Source organism: Ochotona princeps, chromosome 5 (genome assembly GCF_030435755.1).
Source record: "Ochotona princeps isolate mOchPri1 chromosome 5, mOchPri1.hap1, whole genome shotgun sequence".
NCBI lineage: Eukaryota > Metazoa > Chordata > Mammalia > Lagomorpha > Ochotonidae > Ochotona > Ochotona princeps.
In genome coordinates this window covers 84,261,993-84,287,526 of record NC_080836.1, presented here as the reverse complement: position 1 = coordinate 84,287,526, position 25,534 = coordinate 84,261,993, and the positions used below count along the sequence as shown (strand labels likewise).

The following is a 25,534-nucleotide window of genomic DNA, read 5'->3' as shown; positions in this document are numbered from 1 at the left end:
TTGGACACCGGGTATGTCAGGCTTGACCACAGCACCTATCAACATACATAAGATCTGGGGATTGAAGCAAACCTGGTATGGAATCTGGGGAACTCCTCTGTTAGGTTACAGTTCCTACTGGTGAGCACAAGAGCCAGGGCTGACCAGCAACACCCTGGCACATGTGTGAGCTTGTTCTGGGGAGGACCAGACAGTCAGTTCACAACACGCTGTCACCAGTGAGAGCCACGACAGGGTGCAGGCCAGGCTGGATTGGACTGCAATATCCAGTTCATATGAAGGCTGGGAGTGTTAGTTTGGGTTAGCCTCCTGCATCAGCTGATGAGAGCTGGGACTGGTGGAGTCTCAAACTGAAACAAGCTGTAGCACCTGCTTGCAAATGCTGAGACTGGTGCATGTCATCCTAGACTGGACTGTAACACCTGCTGGCATGCGTAAGATCTGGGGCTAAGAGCAGGCCTTAAGGAACTTCAGGGACTCCCTTGCGGGACTACTGCTTCCACTGGTGAACTGAAACTGGTGTAGGCAAGGTTAGGGTACATGAGAGCCAAAATGAGTTCAGATCAGCCACGGTAGGCTGCAGCTTCTGCTATCAAAAGCCAGGACTGGGTGCAAGTCATGTCAGGTTGGACTGCAGTACCCCCTGGCAGGTGCAAAATCCAAACTGGAAGCCTGCCTAGTAGAGTCACTACTTTGCTGAGATGTAGCCTCTGCTGTTGAATATGAGATCCAGGGCTGGGGAGCAAGCCTGGTGGAGGTTCCTGGAGTTCATCTCAACTAGTTTATAACAACCACCAGTGTGTGTCTAAAGACTGGGCCTATGGTGGGCTAGGCTAGGCTGGGCTGGGCTAGGCCGCAGCACCCGTCAGTTCACATGAAAGTTGGGACTGGGGGCAGAAATGACCAGGTAGCTGCATCTACCTGCACGTGCATTGACTGGTACAAGTGACAGACAAAACCTGACCCTGGCACACACCAGAGTCAAGTCTGAGGTCAGCCCAGGTGAAGTTTATACAGGACTCCCCAATTAGACTGCTAGTCTCAAACTCCAGGCGCATGAAAAACCACAACATATGTGGTACAACCTTGCAATGCATGCCAAAGGACTGGGCCTTCTCAGTTGCTAATGTCTGTGCAGTGGACAGCAGGCCCAGATGCACACAGGGAGGCATGATAGCCAGCTCATCTAGGCCAGCAAAGGATGTGTGGTGCCTTGTCAGGAGATGGAAAGCACAACAGATTAGGAAGTTCTCCTGGCCAAGCTTTGCAAAGTGATCCTAAGTCTGTGGAAGCACACTGAGGTGGACTTGGTTGGCCAATAGACCTTGGAAAGGTTTTCTCAATCCTGGTGCAACAAAGTCCATGGTGTCTCATAACTATCAAAACTGCTCAAGTAACACTGTCGAAACCTTCTTCCACACATCAGTCTCTACGGCACATCAAATGACTATTCCCATCCGTGGGTGCTGATGTTGTTTGACAGCAAGGAGTGGACCCCTCCCCTTTCCACCCTGAGGACACAGGAGAGAAAAATTTGAAACCTTTATGCCATCTACCTTCCTCCATATCTTGGCCCTCCCCATCCTAATTAGAGACCCACATGGGTGCACATCCATATCAACTATGTAAACAATATTATAAATAAATAAATAAACAAATATGAACTGAAAATCACTTTATACTTCAATTTTACTATAAAACCCAGGCTACCTATATCAAAGGTTTGGGAGAAATGACTCTGAGCCCCTTGCCACATTACCTTGGCAATGGCATAGATGCGGGTGCTAGATGGATCAGCCAGCTCTGTTCGCAGATCCAGGTTTGATGGCCACTCTTTGTTCATTGGAAGACGAGCAGTGAAACCATCTACGGAGGGATGACACATTCGCAAAGCCTTCTGGAAGCTCTCCTCAAATGTGCGACCAATAGCCATGACCTGGAATACAAGTTTGAGATTTTGCATAAAAGGAACTTGTGTGTTTCTAATTTGTAAAAGAACTGGATATAGAAAATTAAAACAACAATAAATGAGACCAGAATAACTCTGATTTTCAGATACTGAGTTTCTGGTATTCCTGTTATTTCTCTCTCCCTTTCTTTATGATTTTAACATAATGAGTATTTAACACCAAGTTAGTCATTTACCAGTTGTATTTGCTTCAGCTATATTTGCTGAGATTTACAAAGAAATCAACTCTCTCTACCTTCTCTGGACCACGGTCATACTAAAATAATGAATATTTGGTTGGAGCATGCAGATTCATTCTTAATATCTTCCTCTCATGCAAACACCCTTTACAACAGAAGGCAAATAAAGAGAAACCCAGATATATACTGACATGAAAATAGAACTATCTTAAAATGCATGTTTTGTAAAGATCCAAGACAAAATGGCTTTCTTCATATCTAAACTTTATTACTAGCACCTTGAGAATCACAATACTGCTAGAATAGAATTTTGAATGAAGGCAGAGCCCAAATTCCCCGTGACAAATGTGGATTCCCCCTCAATCTTTTCAATTGGTTGTACACTAATAAACTGGAAAACACATGTGGCGATTTATTTTTGAACAACTTACAAGTCAGACCAAAACTAAAATTGACCTTGCATCCTACCCAGTTATTTTCATTGGATAAACACTGTCTGTGAATCTGTCCACAGAATAATAGAATGCTGTGCATTTTTTGTCTCCAGTTTAAAACAATAGCAGTCATAATGCTGCCTTCAGTAATATTCTGTGATTCCCTGGGTAGACTCAAATTCCCATTAATGTCAGTTCAGAAAATTTTCACGTCAAATGTGTGACAGGATACATATTCATACATCACTAAAGCCAAACAGATAACCTTTTCACACTCTTCCAAATTTAATTAGAAATAAGGAAAGATTCACAGCAGCAGGAAGAAGCCAAAGGCTGGTCCAAATCAGATGTTCAATTTGCAAGTCATATTACAACCTTGAAGAGTTAGACAACACATTTATTGATTATTTAGGCAAGACATGGAAGAGACTGCCAGAAATCAGATATTTCATGGTGACATCAAGCGAAGGAAACATTTTGGGAATATGTAATGATACTTGAAAAATTCCACATTTAAACTTTAGCTGTAAAGTAACCAGTTTGGGAAACAAACTTTATAAATATAAATATTTGTTAGTTTTAAACATGCTATTATGTGATGGCATGTAAATTTCCTTCAATAAAAGCAAAGACATAATTTTGTAATAATAAAGGAATGTATAACCTTAAGTGTAGGCTTGGAATTTGTGCCTTTTAATGTTTTATATTACTGAAGTATATTTTTATTGTGTGAAAATTTCAACAGGTTTCAGCAGAATAGCCATCCTGGATTTACATGATTCTATTCTACTGCGCTCTTTCAGCCCCATTATGTAAGCCACTGTATTTAACTTATATCACACATTAATTCATGTCATATAGGGTACTGTTTATATGTTTTGAACTCACAAGGTGTAGCTAATGTACTACAATTATTTAATATATTCACTGTTTTATTTTGTGTCTTCAGTAAAAACCGCCAAAATATTTACTAACTTGAGTTGAGCTAAATATAAAGTACTAAATATTCACCGAGAACAAAACTTCTCAAATAATGAGCCTCAAACAAAAAACATTACAACATTGTCTGAAATTCTTTGTCCCACACTTTCTACTGTGAATATCATGAGAAATGACAACTCCCATGATATGCCAACTGTACAACTGTTTATTCGGCAGAAATACCACCCATGCAGTTTTTAAGGCATTTGAGCTCTAACACTATTGTGACCTAAGAAGCAAGATGGGAAAAATAAGGTTTAAGGAAACTATAAAGGAGGAAAAGATCTTGGCATTTTACAACAGTTGGTACGACATTTTCATTAAAAGGTCACATTGTTCCTTATCTGTCATTACTTTAAAATCATGCACTATTCTCTCTGGACCAAAGAAGCCAAACTTGTAATACTTCTGCTTTTCATGTGTGAATGTTATGAAACAGTAAATTTTTTTCCTCTGAATCAGTGGTAAATTTAACCTGTAGTCCCTGTGATTGTCACAACAGGTACTTAAGAAGTCATTAATCTGACTTTAAGCTACAACATGTGTCATGGATAAATGAAGGCCATCAAGAAACAGTGCATATTAAATCACCTTTTCCTCTGCGTTCTAGCCAGATTATATACCTAGATGTAGATTAAAAACTCTCACCACAGCCACAACAGAAACCGAGATGATATACAGATTTGGTAACATAGATATAAAAATAAATGATGTATGGATTAGATAGAGAAATAACAGGGATTGAGAAAGAGGAAAAAAATGGAGTGGGAGAGATTCATGGATACTTAATAATTCTGTCCCTTCATATTTATGCATATTAATTAGATAATGATCATGGATTATAGTGATTAGGGAAATGCTATGAATTTAATTTAAAAGATATCACTGAACAGTTTACATGGACTGATCCTAATCCTTGTAAGAACTCTGCAAGTACTATGTATCATCTTCCCTGCTTTGAGAGATCCTGAGGTGCAGTATCATGCATGATATTCTCTTATTAATAAGTGGCAATGCCAACAGAAACCAACAAGTCAAATTCAATTTCAAAGCTCATGCTCCTTCCCCTGTGTCAAATTTCCTGAATGCAAAAAGAGATAAGTTCTTGATGAGGAAAAGTAAGGAGGTGAAGCCGTGATATAAATGTCTCTGTTTTCTTCCATACAGAGGAGTACTATGACCTATGACCTTGAAGATGGAATCATCAAAAGCTAACTTCAATTTCAAACAATGTAACATAAAACCTTAAGGAAAACAGCCTGTAAGTGCTAGAAGTTTAGAAATTTTCAACATACTAAAATGGAACCTAATGTTGAGAAATACATAGCTAGAAGAGATCCTCTATTCTAACCCTTTCTTTTATAGATATGGCAAGTGAAGACCAAACGCTTTTAAAGCCACAATTTGCATGAATAGACTAAACTTGCATCTATTTATATATGTATGTATGTATGTATTTGAGAGGAAGAGAAACAGACACACCATCGCCATCTGCTGGTACACTCTCCAGGACTGAGCCAGCATCCTGAACTCAATCCAAGCTTCCTCCATGGGTGGCAGAGACCCAACTATGGTGTCATCACCTGCTCTCCCCCAAGATGGGCACTAGCAGTAAACAGCAAGTGGGAACTAATCTGTAAGCCAAATCCAGGCACTCTAGTAAGGGATGTGGGCTCCTCAGCCGGCACCTCGTCCACTGAGACACTCACCCTGAAACTGTGACTTTTAACTTTTGTGGATGGCCTTTTTGGTACATCATATTGTCTTTTAGAGTATCTGGCTTGTTAATTTGTCTAGAAAATGTAATATAACTCATTATATTCTTCAAGTAACCATTAGACTTTCAGTTGTGCTGAAAATTTGACAAAGTAACTGGGAATAAAAACAAAGATAGGGGAATGTACCGAGAACTCACCTCTCCTACACTTTTCATAGAGCTACCAATTCGGCTAGATGTTCCATGAAAACGGTCAAGGTCCCAGCGAGGAATCTTTGTAACCATGTAATCCAAACTAGGTTCAAAGCAGGCAGATGTCTTCCCTGATACAACATTCTTGATTTCTGGAAGTGGGATTCCTAGGGCAATCTTTGCAGCGATGAATGCTAATGGGTAGCTATAAGAAGGGACAGAAATTCACTTTTGCATTATTTGTGTTTGGGCAGTAAGTATCAAACACAGTTCAAAACATAAATTGGTCCTTTCTAGAAATTCTAATATCATTACATTTCTGCATATAAGATACACCAGATTATCTGATACCCATGAATATTTAATATTTACTTATAAGATAATGTGGGTCAAAATAAAGTATATAGCACAGGAGAATTCATGCCATACACTTGTACATGCATAGATACAACGCCCAACTTTCACCTCTTTAAAACAAAATCAATAACTTCCTTGGCAAGTAAGGCTTAACCTCAACTTATACTTAGCCTCCACTGAGATGAGAATCTCCAAAAATATTTTATTGAAAACATTTAGACATCTTCTATGTCTTGGAAGATCTGGAGTTAGCTGGTGTTAGAAAGTACTGTAATAAGAGATGTAGACATTGCTGGCACAGGCCCTGTGGTGTATCCACCGTCTGCAGCACTGGCATCCCAAACAGGTGCTAGTTAGAGGCCTAACTACTCTGCTCCCTGCTAAAGTGCCTGGGAAAGCAGCAAAAGATGGCCCAAGAGCTTGGGTCCCTACCACATATGGGAACCCAAAAGAAGCTGCTGGCTTCTACTTTCTGCTTGGCTCCTGGATCCAGCAAGGCTCACCTCTCTATTTACTTCTCTCTTTAAATCTGACTTCCAAACAGAAAAAAATAAATCTTTAACTAAAAACTAAAATGTGGGATTACTAGCTTGTGTCCCTTTTTGTCCCCAAGCAATCTTTGAATTAATACTGGTCCATGAAAAGATTTTGGCACAGCAGTAAAGACGCTGCTTGGGATGGCTGCATCTCAGCACCTGTCTGGATTGGAGTGCAGGTTCTGCTTCTGATTGCAGCTTTCTGCTAATGCACACTCTGCAGTTATAATACTTCAAGCACATGGATTCTTGCTACCTATGTGGGAGGCTGAAATTGAGTTTCAGACTTCTTTAGTGCAACACTCCATCCAACAGATAAGGAAACTGATAAGAGATAAAAAGTGCTACATCCAAAGTCACACTGTCAGTAGGGGCACCAAATAAGAATTCAGGTTTGTAGGGCAACATGACTTCTGCCACCCCATACAGCACCATGTAGCTTAAAACACAAACAAGCCAAAAGAACCATAGAGATAAATATTTTATTCATTTAAATTCCAGATGCTGAATATATTAATGAAAACAAGATTTCAATTAGTTATGCTCATGATTGTTAACTGGGTATAAAGTTAAAATTTTTTAATTTACTATTTTAATTTACAGACGTAACAGTGTATATTCTGTTGTATACAACACTGCTAAAACAAAAAAAAATTGTAAATGTTTGAGTTGAGTGAACTCTCTTTTTCACCATCTCCCCACTATATAGCTATACCTGAAGAAGCCAGCTGAGGACTAAAAATGCCAATTAATCTGCACTTTTAACAGCATCTGCAAAGTGCAATTAAGAAACAGATTTTTCACAGCCCGCTCTGGCCCCTGGATTTTGATGAGCTTATGATTAGCCAGCAAACAAAGTCAGCTAGTAATACCATTTGCCTCAGTCTGGCAGCAAGCTCATTAATAACTAAGTCCTTAGAGTCCATAAATGACTGATAGCTAGCATACATAAATGTGGATATGATTCCTAAAGGCAGCACAGTCTTTTACTACCATTTTTTAATTTCTATCTGGATAAATCTGCAACCCCAGACAATCATTCCAATCTTACCCAGTGGCCTTTGAGGCCAGAGCAGAGCTTCGGGACAGTCTGGCATTCACTTCAATGATGCAATATTCCATTGAGGTTGGATGAAGAGCAAACTGTATGTTGCATTCACCCACAATGCCCAAGTGGCGAACAACATTGATTGAAGTTTGTCTCAACATCTGAAACTCTGCATTTGAAAGTGTCTGGGCAGGGGCCACAACCACTGAGTCACCTGTGCATTTAAATAGCACATGTTATTCCCTAGCATATTTAAATAACCAACTTCAGTGGCATAATCATCTTGACAGTCTAAGAGCTTGTTGGGAAAACAGTTATGCTAAAGTAAAAATAAATGTCTTTAATCTAACTTAACCTTTACGTTAGCCCTTCCAAGCATTGTGAAGCTCATTAGGCATCAACCACATGTTGGATTGATATCCACTCCTTCAGCTTCTCTTCTCGGATTCTCTATGGCTGAAGTTCTTCCATAGAATATCATTTCCTCCTTACCTACAGGGGCTCATCCATATTCTCTTTGTGCGTCATTTCTTTGCATCTTTTTTTCTGTTTCAGGTTTTTGCTTTTGTTTTTGTTTTTTGCCTCTTTTATCTTCAGTTTTATCGACCATAGTTTCTATCCATTCTGACTACAAAGATGCTTAGCTCTCTGACGCCTCAAGTATTCCCCCTCCCAACATGGTCAACCATACAAAAGCTTTCATTCTTTATATAACTATGCTTCTTGAGACTTTGCCTACTCTGCTTAGCACTAATTCCTTTCAGTAAGGATCACAGAACTAACACTGCATTAAAATTAGATGTCTGAACATTTTGGATTTTAAGTGTTAAATTAAGACCTAAATTTTGAACTTGTATAGCATTTATACCACTGAAAACAAATATATTTTATAAAATATGTTCTAACAACAAAAATAACAAAAGATATGTTGTAACTTTGGTTTACTTAGTACTGTACTATTCTAGCTTCCTTCTTTTCTATTCCTCCTGTTATCTACACTAATCCTTCTTCCTCCTGTCCTGTAAATATGCATGTACCTCATCACTTAGTGTTCTCCTCTTGTTAGACCTTCACACTTCAATATTTTGCCCATGTCTCTAGCTTTGACTTGAAGGCAGTCAAAGGATAGAAAAATATCCTTTATAACAACTTCACTAATTGTATCCTCTTTTCTTGAATTCCATTTCTGCATTCTCAACTCCCTTCTTCAAAGTTTGCCCACACCTCACATTTAGCAGTTCTAAATGTGGGAACCCCATCTATCTAACTACCATCTACCTAACTTACTGTTCTGAGAAATCTGTTTCTATTACTTATGAATATTTTCTCAATTCATTCTATGACTGACATTGCAATCTGCTTTTAGCCTCTCAAACTCTGTCTCAGTTCTCAACACAAAATCTTATAGATTTTATATTCAAAATATTGCATACATTTAACTCTCTCTCAAATAACATCAGTGGCCATACTTCATAGGATTTGTGAATATCAAACTAAGCATTCCTAATACTGTAAAATACTGAACAAGTATAAATGTTATCACTAATCTATTAGCTAAGAAAGGAAATGAATTTCATAATGACTGCTATAGCCATCAAAGACATGAGATAAAGGTGTTATTGTAGTTCTTGAAGATTATTTGCCTACCTGTATGAACACCCATGGCATCAACATTTTCCATATTACAGACAGTCACACAATTGTCATCAGCATCTCGCACTACTTCATATTCTATTTCTTTCCAACCTGTCACTGACTTCTCCACCAGAATCTGATTGGTCATTGCAAAAGCCTGGAATTGGTGATGAAAGATATCAAACGGTAAGTCATGAACTGAAAAAGGAATATTCTGGAAAATAACATGACCTAAATCCTGGTCAACCCTGTAGTTTAAATCCTGTCTCCCTCCTCCCCTGCACTCCAGAAGGCACAATGTGTCAGAAAATCAGTGAGATCAGGAATAGCATCCTGCAGTGAATATGCTTGATTTACATCATTGAGGCTTGCCATTCAAAGTGCTGATATGACATTAAATCAAACTAATTTAGGAAAAAGAGAAAATAATTGAGCAATCAGGCAGAGGGAAATGAAATTATTTCAGCAGCAAGGCTTCTGTGAAACCAGAAAATGTGATAAGTGAGAATAAATTTGGAAAAATAAGTCTAAAGACTTTGGCTTTCTCAAAAATAGCTGAGGGTGCTTATACAACGAACACACAATAAAAGTTAGTTGATGTTGATGAGGAGGAGAAAGGAGATGATGATGATTGTAAACAGTTAGTCAAGATGGCATATGAAACTTGGGAATTAGAAGAATCATATGCGACTATTATTATAGTTAATCACTGCCTAAGTGCTTAAATACTCTTGAGTAGTATATCATGTATGCCTGATTAGACAGAAATGAATTAGTGTAATTATCATTTCTTATTTACTGCACACCCACAGTGGGTAGAATACTGAACCCAAAATATGAAAGAAACAACCACTGACCCTAGAATATACAGTGAGTGGCAATACAAGACAAAAATCTTCCTTTGTTCCATAATGCTTTTATTTTGGGACAGCAATGAAAGGAGTAGTTTGAGTGTTTTCAAAGTATTAGAAATCATTTTAATGAAGTAATAGTTCAGGGTGAGTTTTTCCTGTGATGTGTACTTTGTAACCACAACATCACTGCAGGTGCCAATGTATGAGAATGAGCCACATTTGTCCCTACAGCTGCCTACAATGAAGCTCTCCAATTGGTTAGAAAAGACTGTAGCCACTGTTAACAACTTAATAATGATTAATTTGCCACATTTGGTGTGCTAAAAGAACGAGTCTATGAGACAAAGCGTATGAACTGAGGCAGTCTGTCCTAACGAAGTACAATGTACAAGAAAATTGAGGCTGTCTTAAATGTTTCCTCCACTTACTCTTTTAAATCACAGATTTTATACAAACTCTAAACAAAATGAGGCAACATACCTGCTACAGGTACTAATTATAAATTTAAGAGACTAAGGAAGCAGCCTAGCACATGTTGGACTAAGTATTCTTAAGGGAAAAGCAAGGCTTCTCAACAACAAAATCATATAAAGTCCTAATAATTGTTTTAATGGAATGTGAATAATGAAAGACTGCCTCATTCCTAAGCCTTCATTGGAAATTTTTACATAGAAAATCAGTATTCAGAATATTTATTTATTTATTTAGGAATGTTTTTTAAAGATTTATTTATTTTTATTAGAAAATCAGATATATGGAGAGGAGGAGAGACAGAGAGGAAGATCCTCCACCTGCTGATTCACTCCCCAAGCGGCCGCAATGGCCAGAGTTGCGCCGATCTGAAGCCAAAAGCCCGGAGCCTCTTCTGGGTCTCCCACACAGGTGCAGGCTCCCAAGGATTTGGGTCATCCTGGAGTGCTTTCCCAGGCCACAAGTAGGGAGCTGGATTGGAAGTGGGGTCAGCAGGACAGGAACCAGCACCCATATGGGATCCCTATGCATGCAAGTCAAGGACTTCAGCCAGTAGGCTACTACGCTGGGCCCGGAAAGTTGTTTTTAATAGGGAATAAATATGTCTTGTTACTATTAGCAAATAGGCTGCTAATTAATATTAAAATCATTCGGAACATTTAGAAGAAACAGATTTTTCTATCCCTCTAAATACACTTTTGTTTGAAATATGTAATTCACAAGTCCAGAATGGAATTTAAAAAGACACTTATATTAGACATGTTTTCCTTCATTTTTGTCATTTTGGCAAATTTAAAGAGATTAAATCCATGTTGTTGACATGCAAGTCAATCATTAATTATTTAGATATATTTAATTGTATTTATCTGTTCTCAAAATCCTATGCCAACAACTCAAGAGAATTATTTTTAACTAGTCCAAAAAGAAAGTGTTAGGAAAGCCATGTTTGAGCTATATTGCTAAGTATAGCCACGCAACACAACAGCCCTCCCTTTTATCTCATCAGATGTATTTCCATGACTGCTGGGTAACCTAGACAGGCATCTTGGCCATGTACACATATGAATTCAAAGTAATTTCAGGGGAACCAAGTATTTCCAGGCACCGTTCTGCTCTGTAGAAATGCAATCAGCACAAATGGTTCTAAAATACTGTTTCCTGGAATATTCTCTTTTTTATCCTTTGAGGTGTATCCATATTTTCTCACAATTTTTCTCAAGAAATACTCAGCAATATGATAAAGTCATTACAATATAAAATAAGTTATAATCATTTCACTCTCACATGTTACATGTATTTGGCCATTGGCAGAGCTCACTCACTGATTATACGGGGTGGTTTATATTATGTTTTAGATACCTGGGTTTTTAGGATAAGCTATGGAAAGTACTTTCTTTCTCTTATTGTATATCATCCAAACACTATATTTCAAAAGCTAATGCACATGTTTTGTAATAATCTGTGTTTTAAAGCCCTAAATATATATTTAGCAAAATATGTACAGTATATACAGTAAAGATGGACACTCCAATAGAGTTATTACTGATTAAACTAGAAGCATAGAGCTTACTTATGACAGTTCCCGAGCACAGATAATTGCACTTCATTCTCCTATTGAAAGTGCCATGCATTAGATAATACTTCTATAGAACAGAGGAATGATTAAGAAACACAGAAAAGATCATTTCTCATCTTCTTAACTTTTTACAGTTGGAAGGGACTATCAATCCAGTTACTTTGGGTTAGTAAGAATATGATTAGTAAAACTACATACCTTTGTGCCGAGGTCCATTAAGGTCTCCTTATTTGGACAGATGCCTGAGCCTAACCCACCCAAGGCATAAGCAGACCGGATCATCACGGGGTAGCCAATAGTGTCTGCTGCCTTCAGTGCCTCCTCAATCTGTCAAGAAGAACAAGGTGCTCAAATATTAAAAACTGATCATGCTAACAGAAACAAAGCAATGCCAATGGACTGATACTCAAATAATAATATGCAATTATTATTGTTTTGTGGTCTGAAAAAAATGTGCTTCTATAAAAATGTTAAGAGACACCTAGGAGTGTGTGTGTGTGTGTGTGTGTGTGTGTGTGTGTGTGACTTGCTTTTCCTTATCATTTTCTGGTGAATTTTAGCTTATCCTCTAAAAGTAAAATCATGGCCAAAGCATCAATAATCATCATTTATTTAAGAATGAAAAACACTGAGTTACTTCTTTTTAAAAGTAGTTTAGAATCCTCTCTCTTAATGAAAAAAAAAAAAAGGATTCTATGATGCTACCTGGGTACCACTACAAAAGGCCATCAAGAATGCTGTATAAAAAGGGAAATTTATATTTTAAATTCTGACTGAGAATAGTCTGAGAAGCTAGAATTTTTTTTTAACTTACAGAATACAACATATGGTGGCTATATTTTTCTGTCATTGAATATTATTACACGACCAATGGGAATGTAATTACACCTTTCCCATATGTCTGTTTCTCATCCTGGGAATGCGAGGACATAATTAAATCTGGCAATGGAAAAATAAATGTATGGCAGGAGCTTCCCAAAGTGCTCCACAGAGCTGTCTTGGGATTACTCCTGACTGGCATCTTTGCAACATGGAATGTGGTTGGTAGCATTCTTTCAGAAACACATATAGCCCATTCTTAGTTGTCTCAGTAGTACTTTCCTTACTCACAAGGAGTTGCCTATTTCAAAAATGGAAAAGTTTCATTTAAAACTGCCTCTAGCATCCCCACTTCCCCAAATACATATCCGAAATCAAAACTAACATCAGGGAGAAAAATACAGTTAACTTTTCACCTGTGATTGATGATAGCCCATGGACAGGCATAGAATATGATAGAAAATTAACAATTGAAAAGCAGAACCGTCCATCTTCTTTAAAAATCTAAGCTACAGCCTCTTATCAATAAATCTCAATGACTTGATCTACTTCATTCTAAAATATTTACATCATTTTCCTTTAATGTCCTTTGCAGAACATTCACACCTACAAGAGGTATGACTGATTCTTGAAGAAAGTAAACAGCATTATGGTATTGCTATTTGATCTGGTTTCTTATTTCAGTACAGGAGATCTGAGATTCATTAATACTTCAGCCATTGATAAGCCATTTCATCTCTAACTGTGGTGTTATATTTCCCTATTCATAAAGAGAATGAATATCAATGTCTTAACCGTTCTGCACTGATTTCTATAATTAACACATATCCTTCTAAATAAAATGTGTGCAAGGATAATAATTTTAACTCTTATGAAGCATGGCAAATCATTCCCCCTACAGCTCTTGACAAACAGTGTTCTTATTTTTCTGAAACAAATTCCTTACTGATTCTACAGCAAAACTTGGAGCGATCTTCTCATTGATCTCATTTAGTTTGTCTGAGAACAGCTGCCTGTCTTCTGTAGCCATGATGGATTCAACTGAAGTTCCCAGGACCTTCACACCATATTCCTTGAGCACACCTCGCTTGAAGAGCTCCACTCCTACAAAAGAACAGAATACTGTCAATGTCCAAATCTCAAACTCAGTGTCACCTTCAACAGATATCAGAATATGGCTTTAGTTTCATCTTAAAACAAAATCTAAAAAGCCACCACTGACCACAATAGAACCGTATTTAGGGTGAAATGTCGAAAGGACACTTTTGAAGGCTATTTAACAAAATATGTTATGGTTGTAAACTGTTGCTTACGTTACAACCAATTGCAAAATATTATTAAATAAAAATCAGATTATCATCCTGAGTCTTAAGATTTCAGTGTATTATTCTCTTTCCTTTGAAAGTTCTTCCCTATAGTGGAATTCTATTATTTAAATAATCATAGGTGCTTTAATTCCCACCTGTGCTTTAAAAAAGAATTCTCTGGGGTAGGCTAATGGTAAAACCTCAGATTGGGACACCCAAATTTGGCTGGCCAGATTTGGATTCGCAAATCAGAGTGCCTAGATCTGATACTCATCCTGCTCCAGCACCTGATTCCAGCTTCCTGCCACTACAGGCCCTGGGAAGTCATAGCGAAGACATAACTAGATTCCTGATGGCCGTGTGAGAGGCCTGGGGTGTTATCTCCAGTTCCTAGTGTCAGCCTCAACCCAATCCCAGAATGAAAACTCACTCTGTGTCAATAAGCTCTCAAATGAATGTTTTGTTTAAAAAATGGCTTAAAATCTTCAGAATGACTTGTGTTTCCAATATCCTCTTATCTAAGTTACGGTACTACTTCATGTTTGTCATACAAATCATATCCTCATCTGCTCACCCAAAGAGCTGAAGAAATTCTTATGCATGATCTAATTTCAAAGAAGTATTTAGAAAGGACAGAGCAGTGAACCCAGCTGGTGTAAAGAGAAATGGTAGAAAAAATGATTTCCATGACATTAAAACACATGCGAAAGTCACCTGTCACAGGACTGATAGAAAACAGCACCAAACCAAAAGTAACATTTAGTTGTCAGTTTCCAACAGTAATAGAAAAACATCATTCTTTCAGGAGGGCAACTCTGGAAACTTTTATGACCATTTCGAAGCACTAAAGCAAGGGATTTCTTTGCTGTTGTGTGAAATAAATAGTACCAGTCATTCTACAACATTTTCAGGTGGCTGTTTTCTGAATGCTTCTTCACATGTGAAAGGAAAGATTTTATAATGCACACAGAATGCAATTCTCAGATGAGATCAAACAAAATCTATTGCACGTGAGTACATTAAATGAACTCACCGCAGTTCAGAGCTGTCTGGCCACCCATGCCTAGAATGAGCCCATCAGGTCGTTCGGCCTTGATGACTTCTGTCACAAACTGTGGGGTGATGGGAAGAAAGTAGACAGCATCTGCTTGCTTTAAGCCTACTTCGTTGGTCTGGACGGATGCAATGTTGGGGTTCATCAGGACAGTTTTGACATTTTCTTCCTGAAAGTAACAAAGAATCCAGTATATAAATGTGTAGTCTATAAGTAAGAATGGTGACATTCAAACGAAGGATTGTTGGCCAGCAAATCATTTAGGGTGTTCCATGGACTGCTGAAATTATCAATAAGATGATTGAATGGCAGTTCAAAGGAGACCAACAGTTGGTTAAAGAGAGGAAGAAATTTTTTTCCAAAAAGAGCCAGCTGCCTCCTGAGGCTAGCTGTGAATGCCGTCACGCGAGGTATAAAGGCAAGCTAAGATGATTTCTACAAAATTTCCTAGAGTTTCACTCTTACGTTACTCAACTTCATATCTCGATCACCCTTAAAAGAATAATCTCACCACACTCTTAAAACAAACAAACATTAAATGGAACCAGAGGCAACATCGATGTTGCTTTTCCTTCTGTTATTTCTCTGAGAACATTAAGTGCAGCTTTAAAATATAGGTTAATGTGTTCTCTTCGTGCTGGAAGCACAGAGAGCCTTCTGCTATTTTCTACTTTTTTTGAGATTTTAATTTGTGCTATACTGCTTTTTAGAAAATGTTTTTATTGAAAATATTGTAAATAGTCAAAAAAAAAGTTACACAGGCTTACAGGAAAGGCTGTGATGTTTGAATACATGCCAGTGCTTCAGCAAAATGCATTATTCAACTGTTAAGATATGTTTAAGAAAATGAAAAGTGACCATAAGGCAGAGAAAAAATATTGTGTATGCATCTGTGCCTCTATACACAAAACCATTTCTAGCCCTGTCTCATTTATTACATCTCTACAGATCTTCAAAAGAATTATTCCTGAGAGCTATTAGAGGAACAGTTTTATAAACCAAGAGGAGGGTGACACTTAGCAAAAGCATTATTGTGAATTATGGCTGGATGGTTCATATTATTTCACAGAATAGCATGTCAACTTTAAATTCTTCCCAAAAGATAACCAAAATATTCAGATGAAAAAATAGAAATCATCCTCAAGAGGCATAAATATCCCTGGGGGAAAATAGCCAAAATTAAAAACATTTCATATTACTTTAAACTGCAACAGTGCCTTAATGAATGTATGTTATATACATTTTTATTGATTTATTTGATTTTGATACCAAGACCAGGTGAAGGATTTCCACCTTTCAGATAAAGCAACTGAACCTCAGTTAAGAGTTAATAGTTCACTAAAGGTCACAGAACTGACAATTAATGATATTTGGACTCTAATTGGGATACTCTGACCCTTTCTCAACACAAATCATTTCTCATGGTTTTAAAACACCTGGAATAAAAGTTTTATTTATTGACAAAATGTTAGAAAAATACAGAAAAGCAAATGCAACCTAGAATACGGGTTAGAATGTAAGTCAGTGAATACAAACTGAGCAAATATATCAACAGAAGTCTCATTATCAAAGTGGTAAATGATTATGTATAAATATTTTTCTGAAGATGATATTGAAAGAATATAGCTATGGTTTATAAATTTACAAAGAAAAACAGCTCAAAATGCTCAAGATGAATGCCCATTTATTTAAAACTTCCTGCTAATTTTGGTAATGAGATTCACAGCATATAATTGTGAAAGAAAGAAAGAAAGAAAGAAAGAAAGAAAGAAAGAAAGAAAGAAAGAAAGAAGGAAAGGAAGGAAGAAAGAAAGAAAGAAAGAAAGAAAAGAAGAGCAGTGGGGAGGAAAGCAGGGTAGGTGGAGAGGAACATCCCTATACTTAAACGCTGCATCAGGGAAAATAATAATTTTTAAAAAGGTTTTTTTGTTACAAATGTACCCACTAATTTCACAAACCATCATAATATTATATTAATAATTCTTGCTCATGAAATAAAATTTCTTTATGACATTGTTATAAAATACACCAACATAAAAACCATGAAAGCAGTAATTCTTCAAATTATCTAATGAAAAAAAAGAATCATTAAATGAAGGCTGGCATTGTTGCACAGCAGGTAAATCAGCTGCTCGCAATGCAGGCATCCTATACGGATGTTGGTTCATGCTCCAGTTCCTCCACTTCCTGTCGCTGCTAATGCCTCAGAAAGTGATGAAAGATGGCCCTACTGCTTCGACTCCTGCAATCCATATGGGAGACCCAGAAGCAACTTCAGGCCTGACCCTACACTGGCCACTGTGATCATCTTTCTAAGTACCTCTGCTTCTCATTCTGTGACTCTGACTTCCAAATAAACAATTTTTTAAGTAAAGAAATGCATTATTTTGAAAATATGGGAAGCCATCATATGGCACAGTAAGTTAAGCTACCGCTTGGAACTCCAACTTCCATTCCCTGAGTGCCAATTAGCTTCCTGGCTGCTCTGCCTCTGCCCCGGCTCCCTTCTAATATTCCTGGGAAAGCAGTGAAAGAGGGCCCAAGCACTTGGTGCCCTGTCACCCATGTGGGAGACTAGGTGTTCCTGCTTCCTGGTTTTAGCATAGCCCAAATCCGAAAGCTATAGACTTTTATGAAATGAGCCAGTGTATAGAAAATATTCTCTCTCTCTCTCTCTCTCCCTGTGTGTGTGTGTTGTGTATGTATCACTACATCTTTCAAATCAAGAAATAAAAAAGTTTTAGAAATATTTACAAAGACCTATGTACATATACTTCTACACCAGTGCACTCAAGGAGAAGAGAATTTTTAAAAACAAAAAAGACGGACTATGTCAATCAGTGGACTCTGCACCAGCCTCATCATACCTGGACTGTTGCTGATGATATGTTGGAGCTTCTAATTGATTGAGGTGACGCTCTGCTGGCTCTGCCTACAAAACTGAGAGGGCCTCCCTAAGAGGCCGTTGAACTTGAACTGGACAAGTGGGATGCTGGACTCTGTATGGTGTAAACTTTTAATTAGGGAATCTCAATGGAACTTGAGCTGTGGTTATGCATCAAGGTGAAGGAATTCATGATGGGGGAAGGGTTTGGGGTGAAGGGGGGGGGAATCCCAGTCATGTAATGCAATGTAATTAATGAATAAATGAATATTAAAGAAAAAAAAAAAAAAAAAAAAAAAGAAATGAGAAGATTATCAGCACCATATTCTACCTATTTTCAACAGACAACCTTCAGGTGAAAACCTCTGTAGAATCCTGAAAAGAGAAAATCAAAGCCCTGGCCAGCTGCCTCTCCCTGGCTGCAGCGCTCACCTCCTGCTGCCGCGATGTGCTGTGTTCTCCCAGGCAGGTGTCTGCCTTTACACTGCAAAGCCTGAGGCGAGGTCACTGAGGGCTCCCATCGCCTCTGCATGGCCTGATTAGTACCAAGAGGAGGACTATGCCAGGAACAAGGAGACCAAAGAGAGACCAAGTTCTTCAATAGAAATACCTTAAATACACTGTGGGATATTTTTTTCTAAACATTTATTTTATTGCTATGATAAGGGTTGAGAGATCTCAAGAGGATTTGAAGAAAGAGTAGTGTCCTTTCCAATTTGAATATCAAATCCTCTTTTTCACTTGAAAAATCAGTGATACCATCCTGCTTTCCAAATCAGTAATGAAAGCATTTGGTCCCCAAGTGATAAGTAAGAACTTCTAAAGTTTGAACAAAACGCACTGTTGCCCTTGCTCTCCCAAATACATTTTCCCATTTCGAACACAAAGATGCCTAAAGCATCTTGTAGAACATTTGAAATACTTAAAAGCACCAAGAATGCCTAAATCCTCTCTTTGGCATAAACGACAAAAGTGTATTTGAAAAATTCACTCCCTGGAAAAAAATCAGTGGTATCCACACATGCGATTTTTTTCATACGTTCAATAAAAGCAGGTAATAAAGTAAATATCTAGGAGATCGATATAGGCACACATGTTTCAGAAAGTTAAAAGCCTTGTAATTATGCTTTCTGCAATATGTAAGCTAAGGAAAATAATTACAGCGACTTTGAAACTAGGTAGTGTCATAAATCTAAATTATAAAATACTAATTGGACTCATTAAGGAGCACATATTAATTCTCTCAAAAATCATTTTTCTCTCACCTTCATGGCTTTCACAGCTTGAGATCCCGAGTAATCAAATTCACCTGCCTGACCAATGGACAGACCTCCTGATCCTAGGATAAGAACCTTGGAAACCTGCAAGCAATAAAAAGGTACAAAATGAGCTATCTCCAACAGCAGAAAAGACATATTGTCTGAGTCTCTGCAGTGATTTTAAAGCACAACAATACATGCTACATGCCACATGAGGGGAAAGACAATTTAAACAATCCTAATTTCAATACACTTTTCAAAATTCAAAAAGCATTTTTTTGTTCCAGTAAAATTTTATTAAGAGGTCTGTATTTTATTTAAACAGTTAAATATCTAAAATATCTGTATAAATACATGCAAATACGTTTGTATCTAAAAATCTATGTATATATATGCCAAAATATTTGAAATGTACATACAACCTTCTAGTTTTATATAACAGTGGTATATGTATTGCATAATTTTTAAAAGAAATGGATAGAAATCTTATCACACCAATATCCCCATTCAAATGAACAAGGATTCAAATCTTATGCTGTATTAATCTTTATTCATTTGGTTTTTAGACATAAAATCACATACTTGGAGACACTAAATAATCCAGTTGAAGTAAAAACTTCTATCATCTATAAATTATTTGGTGTGTGAGTGTTTCTCAAGATTACACAAGGCTATGATTTGGGGATAATAGAAAATATATCAAATTCTAAACTAAATAAAACACTATCCTTTGTTAAACTATGTTATTAACAAGGAAACTTTAAGGATATGATTTTCAAGTTAAAACATGTAAATTCCAAACAACATTTTCAAAAACGGACTATATAACTGCAAAAAGATGAGCATTGCAACGCTAATCGTCTTTCGTAGACAATGGTATGGTCTGTACCATTCACTTATAAAACATCATCCCCTGATAAACTCTCCGATGCACACCCCAAATCAGACCCTCACACACTGACCTCAACTCGGGACGCAACGAGAGCTGGCTTGGGCAGAACGGAGGTGATGGTGGTACCTTTCCCCTTCTTTATCAGTGAGAAAAAGGAGTCAAATAGATACTAGAAGAAAATACATGCAAACTGATTAGGCGCCTGTAAACTCATAAGTACCCAGATAAAATACAGGATGCTCAGTTAAGGCAACAATTTTCAGTGTAAGTATTCCTGTGCAACATTTTGTCTTTGCTTTTTAGTAAGCAACAAAGTTTCTACCGCTATAAAACTGAGATTACAGAAACACTTCGACCTGTTCATTTCAAATGCTATAAAACGACAATATCAACAGCAAATAAACTTTTCACCCATTGCATCTGAGAACATCAGATTTTCAGACCCTTAATTGTGATATTGTATTCTTCTTCTAAATCAATTCTAGCTTAAAAAAATTAGAAATACTGCTTGCCAAAAAATTTCTACCAGCTCTTAAAAAACGAAAACCTCAATATTATTCTTAAACTTTACCAGTGAATTTACTTGTTCTGTCTCACCACACACGACAAATTTTATTTTTAACAAAGGTTAAAGGTTACCAAATGTCATTAATTTTGCAACTACTTTGCATGGCTTTAAAAAAGGATTTAGTGACAGTGAAGTTGTGTTTACATATCTGAATTATAATGCTCCCTAATTGGAAGTACCAAAAAAGATCAACAACTCAAACTTTTCATTAAAGAAAGTCATTCAGCAAGTGTTACATAATGTGTGTAACTAACTTCTACATCTCTGAGCTTCATCATTGGTAAGTAATATTAACTGACTCTGGATAATGAAACTACATTTCCTAAGAGCATTAAGTTTTAATTTCCTAATAATATTTTAAAAGAACAAAATATAAATACTCAAAAAGGCAATTAGAGTTTACAGATGACAAATTCCTATTCTCCTCCTGCTTTCCCCTAGACATCTTCTAAGAAAATTATCTGCTGGCAATGCAGGTTGCCAGCACAACTACCAAAGGACTCGCAGTGGGCAAAGGTGCCACACCAGATTTCCCAGATTTCCTTGTTTGGAAGATGTGCTTGAACACTGAACCAAGAGCTCACACAAGAAAGTAAAAATAAATGGATGAAAATCAAAACTCCTCTAAGAATTCCTGACACGCTTCCCTTCTGTCCATGTCTTGTCTTCCTCTCTCCATCCCTGCCTCTCTCTTTTTCCTGCTGCTGTTTATTCTCCCTTAGTGGCTACACAACCAGTTGCCATAGGGATTTTTGTAAAGTCACAGATGGGGGCTTAAATTTTCATTTCAGTTATTAGAACAAGAGAGAGCAACAGGGAATTCATTTGCATAGTACAACAATTGTAAATTTCAGAACTAAATATATTAGAATGATAATGGGCAGAAATAAAAATAGCATCATAGCACAGCTTCAGGTTCCTTAAGGGCTTTTCCACTTATTTTTAAAAGATCAAAATTTTTCTGTAATAACGATGGGGAAATTTTAATATTAAATCTACAGACACTCTCCTTGAGAAGGTTCTGCACCAAGATTTATCTGGGGAGATTACTTTTATTTCTCAGGTTTTTACACAGATACCTGCCTGATTTTTTTTCCACACATAATAGATTCCAGTTTTTTCTGACATACCTCAGTGTCTGTTGGCCCTGGGCTGACCTCTGGGTGGAACTGCACACCAAAGAAAGGTTTGCTCTCATGCATTATGCCCTGAAGGAATAAGAAACAGAAAAAACTTGGTGTAACAATCAGTGTGGCAAAGGTGACTAGATGTCACTGAGTGAACAATAAAATTCAAATAGTGACTGGATTAAATACCTGTTGTTTTAAGAAATAACTATTACAGGCCATGATGGGAGATCTTGGGAACTGAAAAAGCTTACTCTTTGCTAAGAATAGAAAATGGGCCAATGGAGACTCAACCGATGTGATACTTTAAAGAAAAGCCATATATTTGGTCTACAACCTTTGATTCCTTGTGGGATTTGTTCTGATTAAGCTCTAATCCTCATATTAGCTCCATCTCCTAAACTGCTTCTCCAAGCATCTCCTCCTCAGGGCTTCTTCTCCTAGTGCTCCGTGATCCCAGACACCTATACAGACTGATTCCAAGCTGATTTTGACCAACCTTTTATGCATAAAGATGCAACTGTCTTTGATGAAGGACTCATAAAGTACTTCGAAAAAGCCAGGTGACGAGACATCAAGACAGGATGCATCTTTTTTTTATAAAGCAGAGCATTTCACAAAATAACTTCTGAGAGTTCTATACTCTCACACCTCAAAAAAATTCCCACATAAAGGAAGGAAAGGAGTCTATGTCACAAATTATGAAAAGCCCTTCATTTCTCATCACCAACTGAACGGGTTTATTAAGAGCACTTACCTCATTTGTTTGATCATTGACATTCACAAAAAGTGGTTTCCAGCCAGCAGGAAGGGTATTGTCCAGGGCATAGCCATGATTCTGAGCAGTAATGAAAGCCTGTCTATTTGTGATATTCAAAACTGGCTGATTCTGCCCTCTGGAGAGAAAAAGAATGGGAAAAGGCAAAGTGAAGAGAAGAATATAAGTGCATTAGTTGCAAAGTAGGGAACAAGAAAAGCCTATTAAAATTCAAACGTTGCAGTTGCATAGTGAAAATTACTCTCTGAAAAAAGTCACAGATTGTTAACCCCGATAATTTTAGCAACAAAGTTCAATTCAGGAAGCTTTGCTGTCTGTTAAATATCAGGTCTATTAAACTTCTATCATTGGTTTCAGAAAAGGGGCTTTCATCAATAACAAAAAATAGATGCTCATTAGCTTAACAGAAGCAGAAAAGCATAAGGGGCTTGTTTTAAAGAAGTTATGGTTAATTGTAAAAACAGCAGAGAATTCATAGGAGGTCATGAAGATGTGGCTGCTGGGACTGAATCCTTTGGAATTACATTTAATGTGAAGGGTGGGCTGGAGAGGAACACCCAATGTTGCATAAATTAGCACCATTTGAGGCAAAGAGTGAAACCAAGGGGGATCCAAAGATTTCTTGGTTCTTAAGTCACTCTAGCTTTTTAAAGTGCTATCAATGCTCTGCAATCAAGCTTAAAATCAGAACAATTTCCCATGAAATACCATTTGATTGAGTACTATAACCACAATTTATGCCAAGGGAAGGAAGATAAGTTTAAACTGTAACAAAGTTATCGTTAGAGAAGGCTGCCTTTCAAAAATGTAATAAAAATGGTATCAGGTAGTTAGATAACTGTGAACCATGTAATAGTACAGTTATCTATTTATTCTGAAGAAATGGCATAAAGGTTCATTCCGCCTCTTGTGTTTAGTCGCTAATAGCATTTCAGGGCTGGTTTCAAGAGGAATAAAAACATAACAGCCTTACCTGTTGGCCATGGACATTTTATAGGATTTGGCACCAGCAGCCAATCCTGTTATTATATTGCCGGTACTGATTCCAAATAATGGCTCTTTGCGATCACTCTCTAAAACCTAAATCAAGGAGAATTTTTATTATCCTGGTAATACAATTCCCCAAAATAGTCTGCTCCTGAAGGAATAAAAATGAGTCATCCTTTTTATCTTAGCAAGGTAAAAACAATAGTTTCTGAATTTAAAATCAGAATATAAATAAGGACTTGATTGAGAAATTTGTACTATTAGAATTCAATCAGATGGACTTGATGCTAGCCTCAACTGAATCAGGCTCAATGTTCTTCAGATGCGTGGAGGTCATGGAGAAATATGAACTGTCATTTTACAGCTGTGAGGGGAAAAAATACATTGGGAGAAGAAACTTCATCTGTTTTTGCTGGAGGACACAATCAAAAAGTTGTATACCCTGAAGGAAAATTCTATTTTGTTTACATATTCTCTTTTCATTGGCTTTCCTGGAGAATAGCTAGGCTGGCATTGCCTCAAAGTTCTCAACGATGAACATCGAAAATACCCGGATAAATTATGTGTCTCAGCCCTTCCAAGCCCACAGCAGACATTCTCCCTCCACACACTGACTCACTCTGCCCCCAGGCTCAGCACACCTTTTTGACATTCTGAATCAGTGTTTGTGCAAGAGCTGGGTTTCCTGGTCCTCCTGCAATCAGAAGTCCATCATACTCCATCTTGGTAAAATCATGGTTCCAGGGAACTAAATGTACTTCCGCACCTCGCTGGAAAAGAAGCACAAGCCGTAGGAATTTAGTAAGATTTTGTTTTACCAAAGCATAACATCCTAAACTCCCTCTAAACTTACCACCACTTAAAGGAAAGGGGGGAAAAAGACAACAATAATGAAAAAATGACTATTGAGTAAAACAATCCCATGGGTGGCTAATTGCATTTCACGGAATGCAAATTGAGCCGATCATCAACCGAAAGCCGAGGGGAAAGGCACCATTAAATCGGGGCTCCTGAGGACACTAGCTAATGGGATACCCTAGCTGCAGCAGAGATTAGGGACCCAAAGGCTCCAGGATGGCATATGCAGGAGCATAGACCACCGTCACCAGCTGGGGGACAGAGGTAGGGCAAGGAAATAAACACAACTCTGAAAATTATGTCAACCCTTGGAACCAGCACGGTAGTCTAGCAGCTCAACTCCTCGCCTTGTACACAACGGTATCTATGGGCGCTGGTTCTAATACCGGCGACCCTGCTTCCCATCCAGCTCCCTGCTTGTGGCCTAGGAAAGCAGTCAAGGACGGCCCAAAGCCTTGGGACCCTGCACCCGCGTGGGAGACCCAGAAGAGGCTCCTGGTTTTGCTCAGCTCCAGTCATTGCTGCCACTTGGGGAGTGAATCAGCAGACGGAAGATCTTGCTCTCTGTCTCTCTCCTCTCTGTGTATCTGCCTTTCCAATGATAATAATAAAGTTGGCCCTCACCTTTCACCTTTTTGGGTTTTTGCCTTTCTTTCTCTGAAGATATTTGTATCTATTTTTGTGGAAGGCTTAGTCACAGAGACCAAGCCAGAGAAAAAAGAGAGCAAAAGAGAATTTTCTGTTTACTAGTTTACTATTCAGGATGGCCTCCACAGCAGTGCTGAACTAAGCAGAACTCAGAAGCCAGGAATTCCATTTCAGTTGCTCACATGAGTAACAGTGGCCGAAGTATTTGAGACATGTTTTATTATCTTTCCAGGCACATTAAAAGGGAGTTGAACAACAAACAGAGTAGCTGGAACCTGTAATACTCCAACATGGTATGTCAGTATTGCAAATGACAGCTTAACATGCTACACCATATCCATGGCCCCATTTTAAACATTTTAATCCACCTTCTTTTCTCAAATTATCTATGTTATTGATATTCT

At 37.7% G+C, this 25,534-nt stretch overlaps 1 protein-coding gene across 1 annotated transcript in view; it reads right to left on the bottom strand.

The window, feature by feature from the left end:
• The window catches only part of CPS1 (carbamoyl-phosphate synthase 1), a 118,477-nt gene that overhangs the window by 56,861 nt on the left and 36,082 nt on the right, over positions 1 to 25,534 (bottom strand). Inside the window, exons 9-21 of the mRNA XM_058664251.1 lie at positions 24,266 to 24,394; positions 23,611 to 23,717; positions 22,617 to 22,755; positions 21,863 to 21,940; positions 20,235 to 20,333; positions 19,279 to 19,374; positions 15,109 to 15,298; positions 13,715 to 13,872; positions 12,148 to 12,276; positions 9,061 to 9,205; positions 7,417 to 7,627; positions 5,479 to 5,677; positions 1,760 to 1,936 (exon numbers count right to left, since the gene is read on the bottom strand). Of these exons, the coding sequence (XP_058520234.1) occupies positions 1,760 to 1,936; positions 5,479 to 5,677; positions 7,417 to 7,627; positions 9,061 to 9,205; positions 12,148 to 12,276; positions 13,715 to 13,872; positions 15,109 to 15,298; positions 19,279 to 19,374; positions 20,235 to 20,333; positions 21,863 to 21,940; positions 22,617 to 22,755; positions 23,611 to 23,717; positions 24,266 to 24,394 (1,857 nt within the window). The remainder of the gene's footprint in view (positions 1 to 1,759; positions 1,937 to 5,478; positions 5,678 to 7,416; positions 7,628 to 9,060; positions 9,206 to 12,147; positions 12,277 to 13,714; positions 13,873 to 15,108; positions 15,299 to 19,278; positions 19,375 to 20,234; positions 20,334 to 21,862; positions 21,941 to 22,616; positions 22,756 to 23,610; positions 23,718 to 24,265; positions 24,395 to 25,534) is intronic.